The sequence below is a fragment of the Macrosteles quadrilineatus genome, unplaced genomic scaffold (genome assembly GCF_028750875.1).
Source record: "Macrosteles quadrilineatus isolate MER2022 unplaced genomic scaffold, UCM_ALF_1.0 Scaffold_2__2_contigs__length_208266976, whole genome shotgun sequence".
NCBI lineage: Eukaryota > Metazoa > Arthropoda > Insecta > Hemiptera > Cicadellidae > Macrosteles > Macrosteles quadrilineatus.
The window spans coordinates 88,965,711-88,982,866 of record NW_026542595.1 but is presented as its reverse complement, the minus strand read 5'-3'; the positions used below and the strand labels follow the sequence as shown (position 1 = coordinate 88,982,866).

At 35.9% G+C, this 17,156-nt stretch overlaps 1 protein-coding gene across 1 annotated transcript; it reads left to right on the top strand.

Moving 5' to 3' along the window:
* The first annotated feature begins 2,853 nt into the window (after positions 1–2,853).
* On the top strand, positions 2,854–8,238 carry LOC128984568 (uncharacterized protein K02A2.6-like). The gene is made up of 4 exons (XM_054403906.1): positions 2,854–2,890; positions 3,711–3,830; positions 4,784–4,947; positions 5,521–8,238. Exons 1-4 carry the CDS (start codon positions 2,854–2,856, stop codon positions 8,236–8,238), a joined length of 3,039 nt encoding a protein of 1,012 aa, XP_054259881.1.
* Positions 8,239–17,156: the final 8,918 nt, after the last annotated feature.

The window sequence follows — 17,156 nt, the reverse complement described above, 5'->3', positions numbered from 1 at the left end:
ATACAGGGTGGAACGAAGTTAGTGTTAAAAAATTTTATCGGTTAAACTACTAAGTATTGGTGACAAAATGGCAGCAATTTAAGTTTCCATACCCTCACAGGTTATGGAAACTTAAATTAGGGAAGATTTTTTCAAAATATTTGTATCTGCTTACATAAAATGGCCATAAGTGCACTAAACAATGTTTTTATTCCAAATTCATTGTCATTTTTAGAATCCTCGTTAAATTTGCAAAATTAATAGTACAAATTCATTGGGATAAAACATCTGTATAAGCCCTTATTTGGCAATGGAAGTTTGAATTTGTGATTTTTTAGAAAAAAGTAATAACTTTTCCCAAAGTTTTTCTATACTACACTGGACTCTAGAGAGTGTCAATTATTACTAAAAACTTCTGTAGTTAATAACCTTTAAAATTATGTATAAACATCTACTGTTCGTTTGATTTGTCGTTCTCAAATTTAAGAGTTTTTCTTGAAAAACACGGAACGGCTATTGTTTAATTTCCTGTAAAAAAAAACATGTATTGGCTTCAATGATATGGCAGCAGCTGCTTTAAAAATCATGTTTATATGGGTATTATTGCAATTTTCAGAATTCTTGTAAAATTCCTAATATATTGAGGTATTGTTAGGATTAACGCCTTATGAACCTATGTTTTGTGATGTGTCTTCATTTAGGGGGTTTTTTTTTTTATTGGCATAACTTAAATATCGTTTACGGTGTTAGTTCTATGGTACATTCAACCGATGTGCGAGATTGACTTAATGCAAATACACAACTTGAACAATGATAAAAATGATAAAGATGGGTCATATGGTGTGATTTGCTGGCATGCCAGGTCTCAAGACTTTAAGTCCACTGGACTTGTTTTGTGTGGCTATGTGGAGTACTTCGTCTCCTCATCTTTAGTGGAAGATAATAAGGAAATTTAAAACTGGATAATGAATGCAGATGTGCTAGTCAGAGGAACGTTGTATTTTAATGTTACTGTTGGTGCCACTTGCAAAAAAACTTGGCTGTATATCAGGGAAAATAAAGGAGATTTTGAAAAAAAAAATTAAAACTCAAGTAGAACATCAAATAGAAGGCAACTATTAAAACGTTAAGGAAGTATAATTTAAGTTTCGAATATTGTATGTTTTAGAATTAACTTTTATTTTTTGTGTAAATAAGTTAAACTACGTGTTTCTGGGGTTTAACAATAATTTTAGTAAAGAAATAAATCACTTGGCTGATTTTCATTAGCATGTGTCTAAGCACTACAATCTAATTGCTATACTTAGATTAATTTTAGGTTTTCGGTGAACATATTGACAACATTGTAAAGTGTAGTTTCTACATAATTTTAGAGGTTACTCCATTTATTTGCTTATTTAGAAAATAATCTTAAGTTAAATTTACCATGTGTAACTTTAAACAATATTCAATGTATTCAATAAATTAAAATAAATAAAAGTTTAACATGTTTTCACAAAACATACGTTTATATGAATGTTAATCCTAATAGATCTTTAATATTCTTATAATAAATCTCACAAGGATTCTAAAAATTACAATAAACCCAATTCAAATATAATTGTTATTGCATATTATTTAAACAAATACATGTTATTTTAAAGGGATGCGATTTTGGCCATTCCGTGTTTTTTAAGAGAAACTCTTAAATTTGAGAACGACAAATCAAACGAACAGTATATGTTTATACATCATTTTAAAGGTTATTAACTACAGAGGTTTTTAGTAATATTTGACAATCTCTAGAGTCCAGTGTAGTATAGAAAAACTTTGGGAAAAGTTATTACTTTTTTCTAAAAAATCACAAATTCAAACTTCTATTGCCAAATAAAGGCTTATGCAGATGTTTCATCTCAATGAATTTGTACTATTAATATTGGAAATTTAACAAGGATTCTAAAAATGACAATGAATTTGTAATAAAAACAACGTTTAGTGCACTTATGGCCGTTTTATGTAAGCAAATACAAATATTTTGAAAAAATCTTAAATTGTCCGTTATTCCCTACCTGTGAGGGTATGAAAACTTAAATTGGTGCCATTTTGTCACCAATACTTACTAGTTAAACACATAAAAATTTTTAACACTAACTTCGTTCCACCCTGTATAACCAAACAGTAGAGAACAAATCATGAAATCAACTATAAAATAATAGAAACACAATTTCGACGACACTAGCGATCAGTGTCACCGGACGTAAACTAAAAAACGAGCTTCAACATTTACAATGGGATGTAAAGTTTACTTGTGTTGGTTTGTCTATTGTAAGACTATAATACATTTTCCACCCTAATAATAATCATAAGAATAATATTAAACATACTTCTGAATATACAGACTGTCCCAAAAGTCCCGGACCGGTTTAATATCTGTGTATGGGAGGTAAAGGGCACTATGTCACATTTTTATCAAAATCCGGTTGTCAGCACCATCTTGTTCTATTTGTTTTGTTCTATTCAGTGGTAAAGGGCACTATTTCTTATATCCTTCCATATGGGAAATAGGAAAAGGTAAACAGCACTATGTCCCTAAGCAACTTAGAGGTAAAAAGAACTATATTAACATAGTGCTGTATTCCTCCAAACTAAAAATCTAAAAGTAAGAGGGAAAAGGCACCATGTTGACTTGGTGCTGTTTTCCTCTATGCACAGTATGGAACACCAAGGAAGAAGAGTAAGTTTTTGGTGACATAGTGCTTGAAACAACTAACCTTAAATCAGCTGTATTTTCACTTATTCATTGATTGTTGTTGTTGTTACATAATTTAAATCAAGAAGTTTATTTTTAATGAAAGTAAAATGAACCCCAACTGTAGAGGATGGAAAATGCTAAAAATGGGCCAAGAAGAAGCAACCACTAGCACCTGTAAAGGTAAGTTAAAACTTTTTTCTGTAAGAATACCCTTGATACTTTTGATAAACTCTAAGTTAGGTTATAGTAGGAAACAAGGTTAAGATGTTTTATTAGTAATTGTTATAGGCTATAACTAGTTCTAATAAATAGTGGTTTTAACAGTGTTTCGTAGGCTATGTAAGTGTTTTTACTACCTGTCTTACTATGCTTGCTTGTAACAAAGTGTTTCTATCTAACTATTAATCCTGCCATTGTTGTTTGTATACTTACCTGAAAATAGCAATGACCTATACAACAATTGGTTTACAGCAGCTTTTAGTTTGTATTGTATCTGAAGCCTAACTACAGCCACAACTATTAGCCTACATTTTTGTATAATGTGTGATGTTCTATTAGTAGTAGTTAGAGGCTATAACTAGTCCTAATAATACATCATAAATAGTATTTAGTTTTTCCTATGTAAGTGTTTTTACTAGCTGTTTTTTCTATGCTTGCTTGTAACTCATATGTAACTCTAGCCTATCTGGCGGTAGTGCGCTATGCGGAGAATTTTTCATAGTACAAATAGGCCAGGAATGAGTTTAATAACCACCTAACTATAACTGGTAAAGAGCTGTAAATCCTTCCATTTTTATCGTATACCTGTAAAATAGCAATGACCATTGCAGCTGCTTTTTAAGTTTGTATTATATTGTAGCCTAACTACAGTCACAAAACTATTATCCTACAGTTTTGTTTATTTTTAAAACACTGAGATATTTAATTTTACGGGTCAGGCTATTTCACAGCCTAATGATTTAGATTGTATACTCGTCTATAAAATTATTTTTTGTTTCAGATGGCCCAGCAGAACATTCGGATTCAAGTTTAAGTTCACTAGGATTTTATGACTCAGACGCAGATAAAGAGTACCAGCCTGATGAAGACTCAAGTACAGATTCGGAGGAATCACCTACTAGTAAGCATGGTCAGCAGCCTTCAAAATACAAGTGTGATATATTTTAAAGTTATATACACTAGCAGAAAGTAGTGCTATTTAGTTTGTGTGTGTGGCTGCACTGCCAACGCAATGACGTCACAGCTGATGTCTCTGAACCGGCCTCAGTTCTACGTTATCTACAGGTTAGTCGCAGTCACTTTTACTTTGTGCGGTTCTTTAACTTGTAGTTCATAGAACATAATATTGGCGCAGTCGGTAGTCGGTGAAAATGTCGAGTGTGGGACGAATGGGAGAATTTAATCCCAGTGAAGAAGATATTTCGTCATATTTGTTGCGTTTGAAACATTATTTTATTGCGAATGATGTCAAGGCCACGAGCAAGGTTTCTGTTCTAATCACCGTGTTAGGTCCTAAAGTGCTCGCAGTGTTACGGGATGTAGTTTCCCCTGAAAAAGTGGACGAATTAGATTTTGATAAACTCGTTAAAGTTCTGGAACAACATTTTTCACCCAAACGTTTAATAGTGGTAGAGCGTTATTTGTTCAATTCCCGCTCGCAGAGGTCTGGTGAAAGCATCTCAGATTTTGTGGTTGCGATAAAACATCTTTCGGCTTCTTGTCAATTTGGAACATTCCTAAAGGACGCTTTAAGAGATAGGCTAATCTCGGGAATTTCCAATGAACAAATTCGGCAAAAGTTATTGTCGGAGGAAAAAGATTTTGATAAAACTTTAGCGTTGGCGCTCACGTTTGAACAGGCAGACAAGCACACAAACATGTTTCTCAGCAAACAGGAAACTTTTCAGGATGTGAACAAGTTTCATGTTAGGAAAACCACGTGGCCTAGGGGTGGCAAAATGAAAGAAAGTGAAGGTGCTACGAAATTTTTTAAGTGTTACAGGTGCTTGAAGACCGACCATAAGGCTAACAATTGCCCATATGTTAAATATAAATGTCATATATGTTCAAAAGTGGGTCATCTAGGAAAGGCATGCAAGGCCAAGGATAGAGGTAGTAAAGCTACTGGAGGTAAATATAAAGTGCATCAGATGTCTGAAAGCCCTAGTGAGGAATGTGAAGAGCTAAATTTGTACAATATTGGGCTAGGCCTAACTGACCCTAACTCTTGTTACAAGGTAAGAGTAGCCATAGAAAATGTAGACTTAGACATGGAGATTGATACAGGATCTGCTATCACAGTATGTCCATGTGAAGTGTATGAAAAACATTTTTCTCAATTACAATTGACTCGTAGTAATGTAAAATTACGTGCCTATTCTGGTGATGAGGTTAAAGTAGTAGGCCAAGTAGATGTTAACGTGGTTTATGAACAGACAAGCTACATGTTGCCTATGACAGTAGTGGATGTAGATAAAGCCAATGCACCGTTGCTGTTAGGTAGAAATTGGTTGCAAAAAATAGTTTTGAACTGGAACTCTATTTTTTCAAGTAAGCCTAATGCAGTCCAGACTCATAAGCTCTGTACACAGTCTAGGCCTAGTTCTCAAGGCCATGATGTTTTGGCAGAACCTAGCCTAACCAAGGTCCAAGTGCCTAAAGATGTTGATCTTTTGAAAAATAAATATTTGTCAGTATTTAAAGGTAAAATAGGTGAAATTAAAAATGTGAAAGCTCACATAGTATTGAGAGAGGGGTCGACTCCGAAATTTTGTAAATTTAGGCCAGTGCCTTTTTCGTTACGCCATAAGGTTGAAGAAGAGTTACAGAAGATGGTGGATGACGGTGTAGCCTATCCTGTGACTAGTTCGGAGTGGGGCACACCATTGGTAGTCATACCTAAACAGCAGGGAGTTAGGTTATGTGGTGATTTCAAGGTTACCTTGAATCAGGTAATTCAACATGAGCATTACCCCTTGCCTCAACCTGATGATATATTTGCGGCACTGTCGGGATGTCAGTTCTTTTCAGTGTTGGACTTGCAGTCTGCGTACCTACAGATGCCTGTTGCGGAATCGTCTCAAGAGTTATTGACGCTAACAACTCACAAAGGGTTGTTTCGACTCCGGCGTTTGCCATTTGGACTGTCTTCGGCCCCCGCTTTGTTTCAGGCTGCCATGGACAAGATTTTGTCAGGTTTAAGCGGTACGGTAGCATACCTGGACGATGTCATCGTAGGAGGTTCTTCACGTCAAGAAGCGAACTCTCGTCTGGAACTGGTACTACAGCGTCTAAGTGACTATGGGGTCAAAGTTAATGAATCCAAATGTAATTTTTTACAGTCCCAGGTGGAGTATTTGGGTTACCGCCTGTCAGCGGAAGGAATTAGCCCGCAAGTGGGTATTCTTGATGCCATCCGGAATGCACCGGAGCCTACTAACAAAGATGAGCTGCGTGCCTACATAGGCCTAATAAATTATTATGGCCGTTTCATACCTAATCTGTCTGCCAAGTTGAGTTGCTTTTATGATTTGATTAAGAAAGATGTGTCCTGGAAATGGACTAAACAATGTTCTGATGTTTTTCAGTTGAGTAAAACTTGGGTATGTGATTCACACATACTGGTTCACTATGATGTTAATAAGCCGTTAGTGCTAACTTGTGACGCAAGCCCTAGAGGAGTTGGGGCTGTTTTGTCTCATATTATCGATGGTGAGGAAAGGCCTATTGCCTTTGCCTCCAAGTCTTTGAGTTCTAGTGAGAAAAATTATTCTCAATTACACCGAGAAGCTCTTGCATTGGTTTTTGGTGCAAAAAAGTTCCACAAATATATTTATGGCAGGATGAATGTTATTTTGCAGACAGACCATCAACCATTAACAGCCATATTTGGTTCTAAGAAAGGAATACCTAGTCTTGCCGCAGCACGGTTGCAACGATGGGCATTGATATTATCGACCTACAACTTTGAAGTTCGATATCGAAAAGGATCTGAGGTATCACATGCGGATGCATTGTCAAGATTACCCCTACCCATGGATGAATCCCTGGAATTGGAAGCTAACTGTGTCGCTCATGTGGAGGAATGCTTGGAGGTATTCAACTGCCAATTGGTGAGTGAAAATCCACTTACTTCTGTAGATGTAGCAAGATTTACTGGCAGAGATCCACTTTTATCTAGAGTCCGTGATTTTTTGTGGCATGGCTGGAGAGATGTTAAAGACCCTAAGTTGACTCCTTATTTAAAGAGGAAGGATGAGTTGTCCATTGAGGCTAATTGTGTATTATGGGGTTCTCGAGTTGTAATTCCTGATAAACTTAGAGACAATGTGCTTCGGTTGTTACATGACCAACATCCTGGTATTGTAAGAATGAAAATGCTCGCAAGAAGCTACGTTTGGTGGCCTGGCCTTGAACCAGCGATTGAGAGTATGGTTAGATCATGTCATATCTGTCAGAGTTCTCGGAACTCGTCTGTGAAGGTTCCATTGCAGCAGTGGCCTAAGTCCACAAGGAGGTGGCAGCGTGTACATATTGATTTTGCTGAGGAGCCTACTTCTAGACAACAAATGCTTGTACTAGTAGATACTTATTCTCGGTGGATCGAGGTATTTTTGATGAATTCTACTACCACTTCCAGTACAGTTTCCCGTCTTCGAACCCTGTTTGCTTCTTATGGGTTACCTGAAGAGCTAGTTTCTGATAACCAAGCTACCTATCCGGCTTTGCTGGTCTCGGTCAAGGAGGAGGTAATTAAAGGTAATACCTTTACTAGTTCAGAATTTAGAGAGTTTTTGGCTAAGAATGGAGTTAAATTTACGTTAACACCACCCTACCATCCTGCTTCCAATGGTTCTGCTGATCGCAGTGTTCAAATTGTCAAGAAAAATCTACTTCGACAAGTTTTGGGAGAGAGTGCCTCAGGTTCCATTACCTTACAGCACAAGTTGGACAATTTCTTGATTTCGTATCGTAACACCCCTTGCTCTGTAACGGGGCTCACACCAGCTGAGATGTTCCTGAATTGGAAGCCTAGGACGAAGTTAACCTTACTCAAGCCTAACTTGCAAGAGACGATACATCGACAGAAGAAGTATGCGGATAGGAGTAGAGGAAAGTTCCGAAGTTTTGAGGAAGGAGAATTGGTATTGGTTCGAACAGTAAGGAATGAGAAGGTATCTTGGGTGCCAGGGAAGATTTTACAAAAGCGTAGCCCAGTAACTTACATTGTGTCATCACTGGGGGGCACACGGGTTTGTCATGCTGACCATCTACGAACCCGGGAATATTCCCTTCAAGAAGAGGAGCCTACTGTTCCACCCATCCGGAGTTGCTACACTCCAGGAACACCCGCAAGGAGGAATGTAAATGAAAAACCAGCCTCTCCGGAGAAACAATCGCCGCAGAAGAAGTCCACGTCAGACGAACCACCAGTGGCAGAACTTCAGCCTCCCGTTGTGCAGTGCAGTCCGCCACAACTAAGACGTTCTGACAGGACTGTGAAGAAGCCTGCGCGGCTTGATTTGTAGGCCTTAGCAGAAATAAGGCGCAGAAGAATTTTTAGTTATGTTTTATGAAGTTATTGATTTTTGAGTTGCCAATAATTATTAGGCCAAGTTTTATTTAAAGTACTTTTGAGTTTGGCCTACCAAGTTTTTAATTTTTATCTGGTCAAGTGAAGAATCACCAATTTTTAGTTGTGGCGAGTGTGATATATTTTAAAGTTATATACACTAGCAGAAAGTAGTGCTATTTAGTTTGTGTGTGTGGCTGCACTGCCAACGCAATGACGTCACAGCTGATGTCTCTGAACCGGCCTCAGTTCTACGTTATCTACAGGTTAGTCGCAGTCACTTTTACTTTGTGCGGTTCTTTAACTTGTAGTTCATAGAACATAATAACAAAGAAAACCTCTATAGTTCATCTGAAACAAAACAGACTACCAGTGGTTAGGCCTACTGTTGATCATTTACTGCAAAATGATATACACCTTTCTAATGATGACAGTGACAATATCGATGACCCAGAACCTGTAGGTCATAAAGACGATAATAATAGACCTCATAATGAAATCGGGACACATAAGAAAAGAAAAGTGAAGAATAAAACTGTTATCAAACAGCCAGGCAGAAAAAGGGTCAGACATGAAGATGAGTGGAAATGCAATGTACGAAATCGAAATCGATCAAATGGCGAGGAATACAAAAATAAAAAAGGAAAGCTCATTCCAGCCAGAGAAATGAAACCCCCTTGTTCTTGCAGAATGAAGTGTTTTGAAGCGGTAACTGAAGAGGAAAGGAAAGAAATTTTCAAGTCCTACTGGAATGCAGCAACCAGTACGGATGTAAAAAGACAATTCATTAGTTCTTGTATTATTTGTGTACCTACTCTTACATCGAGGAAAAGAAATTTTGATACTGACAAAAAGAAAGAGAACACACTCTATTATCATTTCATGGTCAACAATAAAAAAATAAGAGTATGTAAAACTTTTTTTCTAAATACTTTAAGTATTTCAAATAAAGTAGTTATTAATGTAGAGAAAAATGTACAACAAGGAGGTGTTGTGAAACCAGATCAAAGAGGGAAAAAAACACCTCCTAATAAAACCCCAGAAGCTACTATTGAAAGCGTGATGCATCACATAGCTTCTTTTCCTCAATACGAAAGCCACTACAGCAGGGAAAAAAGCAAAAAGAATTACCTGGGGCCAGAACTAAATGTGGAGAGCAGCTTATTGCAGGGAAGTGGCTGTACCGAGATGTGTTTAACAAACGTTTCAACCTTACTTTTAAGGCTCCCGAAATTGATACATGTGACACATGTGATTTGTTTCAAGCTCAGCTTAAAGGCGATCTACCTGCAGCAGACAGAGTTCGCATTACATCAGAATACGATGCTCACTTTGCTGATTCTGAAAACAGATACACGTTAAAAAGTGATGACTCAAAAACTGCGAAAGAAACCCCTAATCACAGAGTTTTAACTGGGGACTTGCAAAAATGTTTACCAACACCTATGATAACAAGTGGCTTAAGTTTCTATAAGAGAAAGCTTTGGACCTTGAACTTTACATTGTATGATTCATCAGTTCATTGTGTAATGTGGGATGAGACAAAAGGCGCACGGGGCGGCAATGAAATTGCTTCCGCCCTACTGAAGTGGTCTTTTTTAGTAGAATACAATGCCGCAAACCGCACTTTAAAAGGTTGATCCTGCTCAAAATGGCGGCCGTTCAAAGATTTCTTGAATCCGCCATTTTGAATCTTTGGACGACTGCCATTTTTTACTCAGGCGTTCTTTTGAGCTTGTATTTACGGCATTGTAATCTACTAGTGAAGACCTTTAATTTGATGTGCATATCGACCTATGCTTACGTTAAAAATTTTCTTCCGAATCCTAGGGCTGTGCCCCCTGAGGAGTAAGCGTATAATAGCAATGCAAATTAAATTAATCTTTGAACAACTGTCATTATTGACTCGGTTGTCCTTTTGAGTTCAAATTTGCGCATTATATTCTGCTAGTAAAGAACTTTAATTTGATGTACATGTCAACCTATGTTTCTATCTAAGATTTCCTTCTGACTCCTTGCGGGACGTCCCCATGATATGACAGAAAATTGATAGTTACTTAAAAAAGTAGATTTTTAGGTGGGGTGTTGATGTACCAAATCTTGTTGGTTTATCTGTTTTCGTTTAGAAAATATTAAACCGGTCCGGGACTTTTGGGACAGTCTGTATATTTATTTTATCGGCTACATTGCTCTTACTCCTAATTATTCGTAGGAAACGACATTATGGTACCGATACGATCGGCAACACTGGCCAAAAATCTTCGTGTTTGGCTCCCATTGGACGGCGCACGAGGCTTCTGATTGGGAGTTAGCGAGTTCCGCCGAGGGAAAGAGTTAGCGACTTCTGTACGAGGACGGAATTCGCTAACCCGGCTATAGAGCGGGTTAGCGGGTTCCGGAGTTAGCCAATTCCAAAACTGAACAAGTTAGAGAGTTCCTCTCATCGACCAGATTTGAAGTTAGGGCGTTTAACATGGGGTTAGCGAGTTCTAGAGTTAGCCAACTCCGCGGACCCCTATAATGTTAACCGGATGTCTGTAGAAGAGTTTTTAAACTTCAAAACCTACACCAATAAAGTGTTTAAAAACAAAAAATCGCCGAAGACTTCAGTACCTTAAACTGGACAGAAGATAGCTGTATTAAGTTTTTAAAAATTAAAGAAAACTCTTTGTTTTTCAAAACTGAATATTGGGATAATTACAAAGAGCTGAACGTCACAAGAGTCCCAGAAGATGCAAGCAGTTCTAGAACTAAGTCACCCAGACTTTCCAAGTCAATGCTAGAAGATCCTTCTGCAATTGCGCCTGTGCCTAAGCAAGCGTATAAGAACCGGATTCCTATAACTTCAGCCAAGTACAAAGATTTGCCGGATCTTTGTGTGACTAAAGTTATTCCTGAAGAGTACCATGATTGTTTCTCATCTGTGACTCATGCCACTAACAGATGTACGGCAAAAGATGACAACGAAGGTGAGGCAGATTTGGAATTGACTATAATGAGAAGTGCCGCTAAAAAAAGAAAAGGCCAGCAAAATGCAATAAATAACCAACAGTATTTTTCAAAAAAATTTCTAACTAGTCAAAGTTAATTAATAACCATTCAAGGTTATATTTATTCAAAATGTGTAATTAATCTGAATAAATTAGTTAACAACCTGAAATCTGGTGTTTTGTTGTGTACGCCCCAATTTTTTCGGTCTAATTCTTTTAATTCCAGAAGGGCGTATGAACTATAAACTATAAAAAAAAATAATTTGTGAGCAGGGAAACGAAGCAAAGTTAATAAGATACATATAAATAAATAAAAAAGCAATAATAATTTTGAAAAAAAAAATAGTATTGAAGCAGGCAGAAGCTAAAGATTTGGAAAAACTTCAACGCCTTCTCCTGAAATATTGGGTTTTGGTTCATACGCCCTTCTGGCATGAGACCCTCGATATATGCATACTGTTTTTGCTACAAGAGCATCAAGACAACCTATGTTGATAAGATCTCTTGACCTATTTTCTTCAATGCAGTCATTAGTATGATTTCATTACTAATAAAGGGTATAAAGGGGAAGGGGTGTGATTAAGGGTAAGGGGGATAAGGGCGTGATATTTTAATTGTTACATAAGTTTCCAATCAAACAAAAGGTTAAATGTTTTTGTAAAACGTAAAACAATATTCTAGTTGTAATACAGGTTTAATGAATTAAGAACATAACACAAATTATTAACATAAGATTACTAAATGCAATTCTTTACGTTGATTAATACTTCTAAGAAAGCAGATTTTAGATAATTACGAATAACCCCACCCCCCCTTCATGTTAGTTTGAAAAGAGCACCACAACTACAAGATCAAAAGAAGGGATCCTAATGGCAGCCAATATTAACAATTTTACCATTGATTCTCCACAACATTTGACGGGCTACCATTTTGGATAGAGAAGAGATAGTTACCTCTAGTTTTCACCATTCTTTAAGTTTGTGTAAACACTTCAAAATGAGGTGTCACTTGAAGGGGGTTTACATTTAAAATATTTGAGTTGCCCCCCAACTTTTGGGGGGACACTCAAAAATTTCAAAATGATAAAATGAAACTTCCTGCTAAGATTGCTCGACCACCAAAAGGATATCTCTGTATATTTACTTGAAAAAATATTAGAGGGGGGGGGGTCTTGACGTTTTATTCACTCAGTATTCATTTACTGTAGTTGAAAGACTAACGTTATTTTCTAGGTAATGGGTGTCAAATCTATACCGTACACCGTACACTTTATAGACGTGTATACTACACTGGCTTTAGAGCACACAGTCAAAAGTACATGATATTCTGACGCAATGCTATTGTTACACACTTGATGAATACACCCACCATTGTTTTACAAAGCATACACAATGAAGGTACATGTCGAGAGTGAGTAATGTGGTTTGAAGCGTGTAAATAATCAGCTGCTCGGCTGAATAGCACGCAGCGCAATCAAACAATAGAGGCGGGGATTGTTTGATCAGCTCTCGCTCAAGCTTCATATTGAAGATCTGCATTTCCATACATCTTATCAAGTAACGTTTTTAGTTCAAGCTTATGTGATTGTATGCACATCTGTAAACACGGACCGTTTTTGCTCCGTCGATGTTGGTTTTTTTATATTTGATCCTCAAACGAAAATAATAACAGTTTCTGATTTATAGTTAACAAAGATACTTAATAAATATTGATATCCTTAAGGATCACAAATTATTCATGTTAACAACCAAAAAGTGGACTATCATGTTTAAATATGCTAATCCCCTCAAAGTTAAAGTTTTAGCAGTCCAACTAAAATATCACACAACTCGTGTCGATACAAAAAATTGTTTTTAAGTTTTTAATACAGCCAGGCTAAAAAAAATCGACTGCTCTGGATGAAATCTCACCGTACACAATTTCTAAGATCAAAACCTACAAATGCCTAATTTGATACTACCAGTGCAACACAAATGGCAATAGTATCTAATCACAATTCATCGGACACACTCCTACAGTGGTAACGTTTGTAACCGACAATTCAAGTGTTTCTAGCTCCAGACCTGCTTTTTGAGTTATCTTTTCATTGAAATCACTGGTTTTGATGAGAAAATATAAACAAAGGGGAATCCACTATCATTAGAAAGGCACTGAAAGCATTTGCAACGCAACAGTTAGCTTTAAAGAGTTCTCCACAATAAATCGGGGGTTTCGACAACACAGTATATTATTGGAATTATCAACAACAACGTGATATGTGAGTAAAAGATCTCCAAATATTTTTGCAAATCAGTACATTTAATATTAATAAACTAAAAAATACTAACAGTATAGTAATTAATAAATTGTATATCCTCTTGATAAGAGTGTTGAACAACGATTGTTATTAAACATTCCAGCAGTGTTTGGTTCTCTTGTTATGTAATACAACCACCAGGGTGATCGTTTCAACAATTTGTTAATCGCTCAAACAGAACAATTAAATAGTACTTTCTGGATGATATTTTCGACTAATTATTAGCTCTACGAACGAAAACAGTAATTTAGTGTTCTATTTATAAGACCCAAAGCATTATAACCTATGTATTTGTGGTTCTCCTAGTTTCTATTACGTTAACACATTTTGGTTTTATATGTGCTAGTTCGGTAACCTTAATTATCTTGTGGTTTCAGAAATGGTTTCACTACAGTTATTACTGATTAACCATATTGTGTACCGTAACAAAAGTCTGTTTTCAAATGATTGCTGGGGTGTTATTTAATTGTAATTTAGGTGGTAAAATAAACACCTATTCAACCATATCAAGCCCACTGACTAGTACGAAGCATGAAAGTACGCACAATTTATTTAGGACTAAAATATTTAAATAAATCATCCAACTGTAATTAGTCTTCAACTTAAAGTATTAGTCTTCAACTGTACATCTTTTTTTAGAATTTAATGCATTTATAATTAAATTTCATGAACAGAACTATATTTTAGATTAGTAAACCTTCATTTTATCTATATATTTTTTATATTATCAGCAAGGTTGGTTAGTTAGGTTAGGTTATGACAGTTTAATTTTATATTAGAATGCTCACATTTTGTCCGTATCACAATAAGCCTAAGACAGAATCTGTGACAAACGACAACTAGAATCGTATCGATAGTGTAGATGATGTCGTGATTCGATATAGTAAAAGTTTGAGGAGTGGTTTCGAGAAGAGAATGTCTCGACTTCAGACGTAAGTGACGAAATTCGTCTAGTCTACATATAAAAACTCTCAACATTCAACAAACCTAGCACCCTCTGGTGTAAATACTTTTAAGAGCTGCATCAAACTGATGCATAGTATAAATGTATCAAGTTTTTTAAAAAATAATCTCATTTCGGAAACGACAATCCGTTGGTTGTGTCCCTCAAAAGTCCGACATGCTCACATCTAATGAAGTGTCCAAGTTCATGGCTGAAACTTCAGACAAGGAGTGGCTGTTGACAAATGTTGTCCTTGCACTAGGAGTTTTCAGAGCATGCCGACAAGATGATCTTTGAAATCTTAATGTGGATGACATCAAAGCTAACGGCAGCTTCCTTATAGTTTTTTCTCAAGGAAGGAAAACATACATGAAGAGGATTTACAGTTGTCCACGAGAAATTCCATTTCAGCCCTAGTGAATTATTTCGCAAATACCTAAATCAGCGGCCATCTAATATGTCTAGTAAGAGACTTTTTATTGGGTACAGGCAGGGGAAGTGAACGTCCAAAATATTCTTAAAAATACGTTAGCTAACGTCCCTAAGAGAGTAGCTCAGTACCTTGGACTCGACAACCATGAAAGCTACACAGGACACGCCCTACGCAGAACGTCTTCTTCAATATTGGTTGAGGGAGGGAATGATTTTGTTAACCCTAAAAAGACACGGAGGCTGGAAATCGTCGTCAGTTGCTGAGGGTTATGCCAAAGATTCGATTACGAAAAAGGTTGAAGTTGCCAAAAAAGCTGTTTAAAAATGTCGATATGTCATCTCATACTGCAAACTCATAAAATATAACCGTGTTTTAGAAAGAGACAGAAGTGGAGGTAGATGCGGTTTAATGAAAATTTAAAATTAAATTTCAACTAGGGCCTAACTCCAAATTCCCATTATTCCAAATGACAGAAAACTACTTTGGTTGTGACACAACAATGCAGACCCTGTTGACCAAGATCAAACAAGGCGCACCTCGACTGTTTGTCAGTCTGCTTGTTATTGTAATTATAAGTAAACAGTTCATGGTTGGTGACACGCTATTAGAGCCAAGAGAGTGTAATACAGCTTTGGGTAATAAAGGGTAATTTAACCTTACTAAAATGGTTTTAATAATAAGAATCTATCACACAGTTATCTCTACAATATGTTGTTTTCTACTTAGGATCTAAAGAAAACTGACCATAATCGTTTTTGAAAGGAGTCCATTTAAACCTTTTTAATCAGATTCATTAAAATAAACTTCGTTTGCAACTTAAACAAAATATTTTATTTTTTATATTTTTAAATATTTAAGATTTTTAATGCTTACTTAAAAAAAATTTTAACAGGGGAAATAACACAAATAAATATAATGATAACATCAAACACTAATAGGCAAACATTCTATTAAATAATTTTAACGATATGCTTTAATTGGATTATTTCCTAGAACTTCTCTCTAAAAAAATATAGTATTTTCCGCCACGCAATTGGTAACAACTGTAAATACGAAGTCTTGCAATTACGATCACTACGACTGATTTCACGAAATAAATATGATATCAATGTCTATTCTATAAACTTACCAATTCTATGTAAATGTGGTAAACTGTTAGAGATTTCACATAACGGTACACACCTGTAAAAGAAAAACATGCTATTAATAAAAAAAATCAGCCAAATATTATTGGGCAACGTTACACACTTATGATCCCTTGAATTAATACTATACATTAGATAACATAGTAAAAAAATTCAAATTACAGAACGTTATTTTACACCGTCTATCCTTTAAATCAATGCTTCAGTGAGCTGTACTGTCATGGAGGGAGCGTCCAAGATGTACCCTGGTTTTCTGAGTTGGACTTATTTTTCAACGCTATACGGAAGCGGTCGCACTCATTAGTTTTACTCTTGAGTTTATCTGTATTTTTATGTTATTCAATAATATTGCGTTAAAAGGAAAATAATATCCATATTTAAAAAATAACCAAAGTCAGTGTGGGAAATGCCCTCAACTACTTTATTGTAATCTTCTTTCGATGGAATCGACATCTAAAGTGGTTGTAAATCTTCCTATATGCAATAACTGTCTCTTTCACAATATTAGCCACTGTATATTTTCCCAAACTAAAACTTAAGTCCAACCCAGGTAATGACATACACGTTGACAAAAACCTGAAAATAATTTCCTACGCCATTGTAATAAAGGGAAAACATTATAGAGCTCCAAGATCTGAAGATGGAGACAACACTATTGAACCCAAATGACCATACTACAAAAGATGTGTATTAAACGATATTGTGCAACCAAGAGTAAAAACATTGTAAAAAAGAGAGTAAAAAATTGTACAGTGTTAACGTTTTAGATTGCCTTTATTAATTAATGTACCTAGGTATATCAAGTGTCTGCTATACAAAAATATCGAAACTATTTTATTTGTTTAATAATACCATGATTCGGAATTATTTCGGTAATAATAAAGAAATATTAAGAAGAACCAAACTATTGTTAACATTCACACGACAGATATAATAGGCCTTTAAAGAATCAAATATTATAATCTATCAAGGACAAGCGTTCAATGTTACAAGCCCAGTATACAAAATGGAATCAATTCGAATCAAATAAACAAATGACCGACTACGAAAATAGATATTTCATAACC

Bases quoted from the DNA above. Each gene is read 5' to 3' on its own strand.
- LOC128984568 (XM_054403906.1), top strand. From the start codon at position 2,854: ATGGGCCAAGAAGAAGCAACCACTAGCACCTGTAAAG. The intron at 2,891-3,710 runs GTAAGTTAAAAC...TTTTTGTTTCAG, and splicing joins AACCACTAGCACCTGTAAAG to ATGGCCCAGCAGAACATTCG. The intron at 3,831-4,783 runs GTAAGCATGGTC...TATGTTCAAAAG, and splicing joins TTCGGAGGAATCACCTACTA to TGGGTCATCTAGGAAAGGCA.